General features: G+C 25.0%; 2 protein-coding genes across 2 annotated transcripts in view; both read left to right on the top strand.

Moving 5' to 3' along the window:
• The window catches only part of LOC100168360 (WD repeat-containing protein 20), a 20081-nt gene extending 15486 nt beyond the window's left edge, over positions 1-4595 (top strand). The window contains exons 4-6 of the mRNA XM_001949561.5: positions 613-1010; positions 2600-3119; positions 3199-4595. Of these exons, the coding sequence (XP_001949596.2) occupies positions 613-1010; positions 2600-3119; positions 3199-3288 (1008 nt within the window). The 3' untranslated portion in view covers positions 3289-4595. The remainder of the gene's footprint in view (positions 1-612; positions 1011-2599; positions 3120-3198) is intronic.
• A 1749-nt stretch (positions 4596-6344) lies between these two features.
• On the top strand, positions 6345-10109 carry LOC100159466 (signal recognition particle 14 kDa protein-like). Its single transcript, NM_001162596.2, has 4 exons — positions 6345-6546; positions 9385-9457; positions 9711-9820; positions 9894-10109. The coding sequence occupies exons 1-4, from the start codon at positions 6523-6525 to the stop codon at positions 10002-10004; spliced, it is 318 nt and encodes a 105-aa protein (NP_001156068.1). The 5' UTR covers positions 6345-6522; the 3' UTR covers positions 10005-10109.
• The last annotated feature ends 671 nt before the right edge of the window (positions 10110-10780 follow it).

Here is a 10780-nt window from a genome sequence, read left to right on the forward strand (position 1 = left end):
CATAATATTTATAATAATGGAGATAATATAATAATCACAGTTTAAGTTGAGTATTTTTTATGTAACTACAAGGGTGTGTTTAGTATGTCAGCAGTTAATTCATTAATTCATTAAAAATCTAAAGTCCCAATTTAATTTCCTATGTTATTTGTGTATTGTGTTTTATACAACTTATTGGATAATGGTACCAACACTTGTGGTCCCTTTGATGTCACACTAAGAAGATGTTATACTCATGTGGGTAATACACGTGTATTGACTCAGCCTTACTAATGTGAGACATGACAAATTTTATGTTAAGAAGAATCCATTTACTCTGTTAGTTTTAATACTAGAATCAATTGACATATTATTATCAAATTTAAAGGTAAAAATGTTATGTAGAGCACCTCTAAAGGTTTTTTTTATATTTAAATTTTAAAAAAAAAACCATTTATATTATTTTTACGAGTGTTTACCTTTAAATTTAATAATAATAATAAACTTATATAAATATAATTCATTCTTATATTACAAATTAAAATTTAAACAGATTCTTCTGAATGTTAAACCGTCTATTTTATGCTTTAGCAAGAATACTACTATATTATTATTATTATTTTTTTTTTCTAGAAAATCATTGATAAAACGAAAGTCACATGCGTTAAATGGGTACCAAATTCAAAACATTTATTCCTTGCATCACATTCTAGTGGTCAGTTGTATTTGTATAACGAAACATTTACTTGTGGAACAACAACGCCAAGTTATCAACAAGTTAAATCTGGTGAAGGTTATACAGTTCATACATGCAAAACAAAAAGTACACGAAATCCAATGTACAGATGGTTAATTGGCGGCGACTACAACAGTATCAATGAGTTTGCATTTTCTCCATGTAATATTTACTTAGCAGTTGTTTCCCAGGATGGATTTCTCAGAGTATTCCATTATGATAAAATGGAATTGATTGGAATGGCTCGGAGCTATTTTGGTGGATTTTTATGCGTTTGTTGGTCTCCTGATAGTCGGTAAATAAAACATATATTATTATAAATTGGTAAATTGATAAATCAAAATATAACATCAATCTCCACATATTAAAAAATATAAATATTATGTTTGTAATAATATATATGCCATATACATTAGAAAATCATTTTAAACAGATAAACTAATGTAGATTATGTACAGGGGCAGATTTAACAATTTTCCGCCCCTATACCAAACAAAAATTTGCCGCATAGTTCACAGTGCCTTACATAGTTAAATCCTCCCCTGATTATATATTTATGTTTGGTATGTAATTAATATTTGCATTACTAAACATTACTATTGGATAACAATCATAAAATGTACTGAACACCATAAGTGAATATAGTAAAATACAGATAATGCTTTCATGATTTGAATTAGATGTTGTACACAAATTAAACCGATACCCAATATGACCTAATATAAATATTATTAAAAATTAGTACTCATAAAAATCCAATGCTAAAAATATGAATTACAGTTTTTTATATTAACATACCAAGATATCATAAGAGACAATTGAAATTTAAAAAAATGTTATTATTAGTTGTTATTTTGAACAATAAACTATGAACAATATGTAATTATATTATTATTTCTAATAACTAAAGCTCGGATTTCTATGTAAAAACACGTTTTTTTTTTTTTATGTATGCACATTTTGGTGAATTAGATATGTCATCAAATCATAGTTCTAATTTTAATTTTAAAAAAAATTGTTTGCATAATTTGATTTAAAAAGAAAATATTCTATGCTAATTAAATAATGTCCAGAAATTAAGAAATTATGAACATTCAACTGTTGAGATAATTTTTTTTTATTTTATTATTAATTGCGCATGGTGTTCTTTAATACCAGTACGATCTGATAATGAAATCTAGAAATTATTATAATTTTAGATTTTATCGTTATATGCATAGTATATAATTTATTTCCTCGTATATTATCACAACATATTGGCTTTTGGTTACATATCTAACATTTTTTTCTTCAGTGATGACATATATAATTTTAAAAATATTATGTTTCTTAACTAATATTTTATTTATATTATAATTTTGTTAAATTATTAAACTTGTTGATGTTAAAAATTATATTCATATAAAAGCAAATTTTCGCATAATATGTTACTAATATTTTTAAAGAATATTCAAATCATATATTCATGTTTTTAAGAAAATACGAGCACCAAATTTTGGCTATTTTAATAGAATATAAACACAAAATCTACTAATAACGTTAAATAAATACAGGAATAAGATAGGAAAAAAATGTTAATAGATTTATAAAATTGCATCAAAAACAGTAAAACTATCAAATTGGTACAACATTTTTAACATAAAATCATAGTATATTACTCAAAATATACTCGAAATATATTTACCCGAAATATCAAAAAGAGTGTACCTGATAAACTGATACCAATACCTGAATTCTTTACTTCAATACAAAGCCCCAATTTTAGGATACAATTTCTTAAAAAGTTCTTCAATTCTAAACAAAATGAAATCATTTTAATTTTGTTGTCTGTGTATGGAATTTGTGTATATTATGATGCTAATACTGAACAAATATTATTTTCAGATACATAGTGGTGGGAGGAGAAGATGATTTAGTTACAGTCTATAGTATTTCTGAGCATAGAGTCATAGCTCGTGGTCAAGGACACCATAGCTGGGTTAGTGTGGTGGCATTTGATCCATATACGAGTACACCACCGTCTATGGAATCTTGTCTACCCGGATACTACAGACTAGGTTCCGTAGGTCATGACACTCAAATGTGCTTATGGGACATCACTGACGATATATTACATCATGTTACATTAGTGTCACCACTTCCTGTGACATCTAAACAAAACGGTGTTATAAATAATGCGAAACACAATGTCAATGCTAATAATATACAAAAACAAACTCAAGACCCTATGAGATTGATCGGTACTACTGCTTGTCCACGTTTTGATCAGTGTCCACGACTCGAACCATTAATTTGTAAAAAAATTGCTCATGATCGATTGACAGCTCTAATTTTTCGCGAGGATTGCTTTGTAGCTGCTTGTCAAAATGGATATGTTTACACTTGGGCTCGTCCTGGAACAATTGTGAGTGTTCAATGAATACAATCTGTACCAATTTTAAAATAAAATACCTAATATTTTTACAAAAATTAATTTTTTTCAGACAAGCCTCAATGCACATTTGGTTTCAGATCCCAACTCCATCATGTCATCATTAGATCTACCTTCATTAAATCCTGCATCTGCAGTCTAATGAATAATTTACTACAAATAATATGATACTCGTTTATTCAAATGATGATAATTTCTAATGTTCTGTGTTATATAACCATGAAAAGTAAAAAATTGACAAGCAAAAGGTGATAATTAAAAAAAAAAAATAACAAATATAGTTCAAATGAATAACTAATTATTATCGTACTTTAGAATAGTAATACAATTTAAAATAAAAAATTGAATTAAAACAAAAACATATAGGCTGTGATCATTTATTAATATTGTCAGCTAATCTAATAATCTTCTTATATCTTAAATGGTAATTGTAAAAATGAAAGAATATTTTATGAGCACCATAGGTATATTTTATTTTGTATGTTTTTCTTTGATCAGATCTGTTTAATATTGTAATCAGGACTATTGTTGTCTTGTGTTCAAATATATTGTGTTCAGTCTTATTTTCTCCCTTCAAATTGTATTTGGGTAATATTTTTCATACTTTAAAAGTTTAATTATGTACCTTAATCAAATGAACAATAAACATAAAAATAAAATAAACAATTATCTTGATAACAATAGCACAGTTAATGGATTGTTAAATGGTTCGTTAATCATTATTCAAAGACTGTATCACCCAAGAAACTAACTAAAAAATGAAAAAATATGATAATTACTTATACTGACAAAGTTTACTATATTTTACATTTTTATTATTAACAAACACAAATACATTAATATAAGTAAAATTAAAAGATAGTTAATCGTAAATTGATATAATTTTATTTAATAAAAATAACTTTTTCATTACCATTGTACGTAAATATTATTTGTACTAGACAATTTAGACTGATCCTAAATAAAACATGCTAAAATGTATATGTATATATATATATAAGTATCTTTATTAGTTTTATAGTGTAAGATCATTTTGATTGACTGGTAGGTTTATTATACATAAATGTATCTGTACAAAATATTTTATAAAACAAGTTTTCATTTTGTAATAGTTTAATTATTTATACCATTATTAAATCCAATTTGAATTTATTTTCGTACCACCTTATTGACTGAGTTATATTTGTTTTTCATATTATATTTCATTACTGTTACTTTTAATATGATGTCAATGTTTGTATATAAAGAAGGACATAAATTAAAATAAAATCATACCTAGAAATCAGTAAGCATGCCAAAATTCTTGGTTAGACAACTTAAACCTTGTAATCTCTAAAACTACCACTTATTGCTGGTTTTTTTTTCATGTTAGAAACGGTTTTTATAGTATTGCATTTTATTTTTATTGTACTTAAACAGAAAATGTTGTCACATTCCACAATATTATTATTTTTTAATAATTTCTATGTGTGCTTAGCTAGTCGAAATTCCTCTATGAACGGTTGTACCTTTTTTTCTTTTTTTGATATACTTACTATTACAAGGGTAATTTTTGTGTTTATTGTATATTTTAATTGATTATTTTTGTTTTTTGAAAAATATAAAATAATATTATACTCATCATTTTTGTATACTTTTATTTTAATTTAATTTTAGTTCAATAATTATTTTTAAAAATATGAAATTGTTCTAATTTGTTGGATAATGTTATGGCCAATATATTATATTTTATATTATAGTATTAAATTATTCACTCATTGCGTTCAGTAAAAAAACATTTAGTTGTTATATACATATATAAGTTACTCTTATGTGTACGAAAAACATTATTTTTTTTAACTATCTACCTTGTTTTAGTGATTTTAAATCAAAATTCTTTAGTATTTTCGTAATAAAATTGTAACAAAATTTAGAATCTATTAAGTAGTATCTTTGTTATAAATAGATTATGTTATATTTGTTTATTAATAAACATAAATATAATGTAACCTAAAGTAAACTATTTTAATTAATTTATATTTAATTATTATTTTTAATTTTAAACATGATATTGTAAATTTTAAATCTAACTAAAATAAATTATTATTTTTTATATAATATATATTATAAAATAAGACTTCTTAAATTTAAATGGATATTTGAAAGCAATTAAATATTATCAATATATCAAATATATTTTGAAATGTAATATACGATGTAGTTGATATGTTATTTTATTATGTATTATTGGTTTAAAGTTATTCATGTCTTTTTATATTATTAAAAACATTAAAAAATGAAAACCCAATTATACAGAAATGTTTTTTTTTGTTATTATTGTAGGTATATGATGTGCTGTAAAGATATTCATAACGACAAAGTAACTTATATAGTTACATTTTTTAGTAACTTGAAATTTGTAACTTCATAACCTTGGATAAATTTTATATTTTACACCTAGTGAAGAAATTCTAGTAGAAAATTCTAAAGTGGCTTGCAAAGAAATTTAAATTGTTTTATCTTGGACTTGGAATGATTAAAACAAAATAAAAATTTGAAAACTGGGTTCAGCTTATTGGTTAGTATTTGAACAAAATGCAACCTGAATATTTGTTTCTTGTTTTGGCGATTGTAAGTTTTTTAAGTCGTAATATCATAGACACATGCGCAAACTAAAACAAAAATGATAACTACTGTAAGTATTATATTATAAGTTTTAAGCATTATATTATATTCACAAAATAAATTACAGGGCTAATGAGTTTAAATAATTATATATTTTTTGTCTCAATTAAAGTTTGGTAATAGTTCTGCTTTTAAAGCCTAGATAATTTTTCTCGTGACACTTTCGTATTATTGTTTGATGTATTTAATTATTTTTTAACTATTACTAAGCTGAGATTGCAGAGCTAATACAATACCTATACTTACTGCAGTTTTCCATGAAGTGACTGTAGTTCCAAGTAAGCGTTTGATCAATTCAATCACAAGTACATCAAACGGGTTTTTAATTGTATCTGCTTTTGTGGAGTAAATGCTTTTTTTTCGGATTTCGTATAAATAAAACTAATCGTTTGAAACGGTTTCCAAATGGTCTTGATTCCCGCCCTGTGAGTAGTAGTAATGTCTTTGGGATAAATTGACAATCGGCCGTTCGGCGTATTGCGTACATTCTTATCAAATTCAGTTATCAATAAGGTCTCGTCATCAGACGAAAGCATGAAACAACAAAATTCGTTCGCTGCAAATCCGTTCACGATCAAATCAACAAAATCGAAATATTTTGCACCATAATATTATTAACAATTATTTATATTTCTGGAAGTATGTTTATTGTTTGATAGTCTACTTACCGACGTCACGTACATACGGTTGTTTTATACATTCTGTCAGAAATATGGTTCTCCTCGAAAAGGCCAAAGTAAGTGTTTTTCAACATTTTTTTTACTGCTTCGATAAACCTCAAGTACTGAGGTCTATTGCTAAACAGAAATAAATCTCCGACAATAAGCTACTTAAATCATCTGATAACAAAAATTATATAAAAATCTCCCTAACACGTAAGCAACCTACTCCTTTTTGTGCGTCAATAACCAACATTTTATCCGTCAGTGGCAGTTTCGTTACTAATCTGAAATGCCATCATTATGTTACTCTGTAGTAAATAATGCATGAGATTACTTACTCACTAGAGCGTTTTTATTAAATTATGTGGTAGTATTTCCAACTTTACATTAATTGATGTCTATCTACACACACTCGTCGCGTAAAAATTATATTTTGTTGTTAATCTGTACAAATTAGTCACAGTTAAAGCATAGTTTGTTACAACATTGGCGAAAAATGTTTTAATCTAGCGCTTTATGTAGATTCAAAATTGTATTTAGTTGAATAGTTTTAACCAATTGAATGTTGATGCTAAATTAATACTAATGGATTTTTAAATATTTTAATCATAGAAAATTTTCTTTGTTGATTATTCTATTAACACTGGAATATTTGTTAAACCGATTTGCAAAGATGGTTTTACCATAAAAAGTATGATAGATTATACAACAAATGCTACGCTGGTAATCTTTTTAAGCACTTATTTTATTTCATTTTTTGATTCATTCAATAATGTATTTAATAGGTATTTATATAAAAACCATATTATATTTTCTATTTAATAGATACTCACCGATTAAAAAGTTCTCATGATTAACCACGAGTTCGACTAAAAGTCAAACATAATTATTTTGTTTATTGATTTGGATTCATTTATCAGACACTATTTTTACTGGGGAAAAATAAAAAAAGTTTCAAGAAAGTTTCGGGGGAGAAAAACATTTAATAATATTATTGACTATGATTCAATGACATAATTTTTTTTATAATTTTCTAATCATTAACTTATTAATTTTGTTTAGTATCTGTTTTGTATTTATTAAAAGAATTTTTAAAAGCTATAGCTCAAAATATTAAGTCACAGCGATAATAATTTATATACTTATTGGTTTTTTATAGTTATGTAATATTTTTTTTTCTATTCTGTATAAATGTTCCTGACAAGGCACCTAACTTAGTGATATATATATATATATTATTTTTTAACAATATTATTGACCACGATTCAATGGCATATTTTTTTTTATAATTTTATAATTATTAGCTTTTATTTTTTGTTTAATATCTGTTTTTGTATTTAGTAGCTATTATATGATTACATAATTATTAGATATTATCTTTAGAAAATAGACTTTTCTTCTACCATCCTTTACTGTTGATGCTTAAGTATAATATTGTCTTTTTTTTTTAAAATTATTACCTTATCAAATTTATCATTAATACAGTATGATTTCCTAAGTACAACTTATAGTTTTGTAACTACTGACTTGTGGAAGTATTTAATATATGTACAGAATTAAATATTATATTAACAATGAAAAAATTATGATCAGAATATAAGTTTTAATAAAATGTCATATTACTCTAATTAATTATTTTCACGGAAAAATATAATTGTAAAACGTCTAGTTGTAGCTACCTAGTAGTACCTATTCTATTTTGGTTGTAATTACTAGGATCTAGACATGGACGGTATTACATTTTTTTTTTTTAGAACTATTATATCTCATCTACCTAATACCTTATATTTATTTATTAATTGAGTAGAATAATTCTATAATATTATCATTATTTAGTTTTATGAGTCTTGGATACTAATTTATTCATATTTATTGAATTTATTTTTGGGCAAACTTTTTTAATAATCTAAATGATCCCTTATAGTTTATGATTGCCTAATAATTCAACTTAAGAAAACGTCGCACCCGTATATTATGATGGTTCCGTCTTACACATGTACGACATAGCAAATGTCTGTTCACCAGTTTCAATAGTGTGCTGTTATATTAGAGTTAATTTGTTCTATTATACAACTTTTAGGTAAGAATATTATCTGTGTTCTTTTGCATTTTTTTTGCGATATTTTAATTTTTAAGTAAGTTATGAGTATGTAAAATATTAATTTTTGAAAATGATTATAATTCACTTAAAAATTAAAATAGTTCAATGAGAGAAGACAAATTATATTCTTGCCTTAAAGTTTGATAATAGGTTAAGTTACTCTAATATCAAAACTAACAGCATACTATTGAATCTAGTAAACAAAAATTTGTTATGCTGTGTGTGTGTAAGAAGGAAACAACATATGTGGGTATAACATTCTCTTAATAACTATAAAATCATTAATTTATTAGTCATAACTCATAGTTTATTCAATAATAAGTAAATAGATAAATGCATTTATGATTTTTATTTTATTTAATTTCAAATAAAATAACAAACAAATTATCACTTAATCAAGAATAATAATCATAGATTTGTTACTCCGTAATTTCTCTTATGGTTTTTAGCATTTCAAGAGTACCTATATGACAGCTTATAACTAAGAACCATACCACGTTACTCAATATTTTTCTTCTACAAGGAAAATCTATGAATCATAAATATGTTTTTGTTAAGTAACCATGACAACAAAAACCTTACCAAAAATTGTTCTAAAACATATGTATGTTAAAAAAAGTTATTAAATATAACAATTGAAATCAATAGAAGAAGTTTAGAATTATGTTTTATTGATAGGTACCTACCTACACTTTGTGCGTTGAAATTAAAATTTCAAAAATATTGTTTTGTTGTGGTAGTTATAAATATGATATTACTAAATTTGAGTGATAGTTGGTGTCATTAACACAATTTGTTCTTTGTTTAACAGTTTTTGGAAGAGCTAAACATTTTGTTTAATACATCTCAGTCATCTGGATCAGTGAGAATAACAATGAAATTATGTAAGCCGCTCATTATTTCATAATACAGTGAAATCTCTGTTTACAGATGGACAATATGCAATTTAAAATTGTAATAGAGACCTAAGGGTTTATATTTATTGGTGTACTCTAAAGAGGGTATAACATGTATACATTTTGTTGAAGTATTTGGTTTAAAAATGTTTGACAGAAAACAGCCGTCTATAAATTGAGGTTTCACTGTGTCTAAATTTATGTTTTGGAATTTAAAAATATGACATGTTTGCATATCTAGTGCTATTGAGTAAAAAAGACTCAAAGGATCAAAAACTTAAAATTGAAGTACCTAAGGAAAAAGTATGTTTAATCAGGGCTACATTCAAAAACAAAAAATTAAGTACTAGAGTAAGTGTTGACTTTGTTGTTAAATTGGATATCGGGTTTGAAATAAAAATTGTAATATCATTTCTGTGTATAGATAACTGCTGATGAAGTGAGCTCATTTCAAGAAGAGTATTGCACATTGTTGAAAAATTCGTTAAGTAGTTTGAAAAAGACTAAAAAGTTAAAGAAAAAAGCCATGTCTTAAAGTGTACAACATAGTTTGTAATGTTTCAAATATTTTTTCAAACATAATCTATTTATGACTTGTACACAGTTAATGTTTTTTTTATTAAAATAAGATTTTACAATATATTAATTTTTTTATTTTAATCAAAAATTTACAAATTTAACCCATTAGCGCCGGAATTTTTTTATTTACAATTTTAACCAACATTTTGTTGAAAACATAATACGTTATATCTTAAAAATTATTGTAAAAAATCTATGTTGCCATATGGCAACGCACGGTGTTAATGGGTTAAGTACCTATTAACTAATAATTGTTTGCAAAGCTTTTGATAAGAAAAAATATTATGGCTAAGTATTTATAACTTAAATCAGTAAGTAAAATCAGTGGCGTATATAAGAAGGAGGCCCTCTAGGCCTGAGCCCATAGTGAAATTACTGGTTCAATTAAAACATTGAATGTATATCTACACTGTTTTCAGTTTTTTACCATGGTTAATTTAGCCGGTTGATTAAAATCGTTTTTGAGGGATAAAATGGAAATGTTAGATTGTCAGGACTTGCTTCGATGACTTGTTAAATTCATAGTAAGATAAAGTTAAAATATATAAATATATATATAAAACTGTCAATAATTTTTAAAAATAATTAAAAAATATATTTTACATAATAATTATAAAATTGAATTGCGCAATTTTTATTTGTATTGTATATAAGATCCCTAAAAAATGTATAGTTTGGCTGTGTTAGTTGTGCTATGCTTGACTGGTGATAAATTGGCCCATACTGAAAAAT

This window comes from Acyrthosiphon pisum, chromosome X, assembly GCF_005508785.2.
Source record: "Acyrthosiphon pisum isolate AL4f chromosome X, pea_aphid_22Mar2018_4r6ur, whole genome shotgun sequence".
Taxonomy (NCBI): Eukaryota; Metazoa; Arthropoda; class Insecta; order Hemiptera; family Aphididae; genus Acyrthosiphon; species Acyrthosiphon pisum.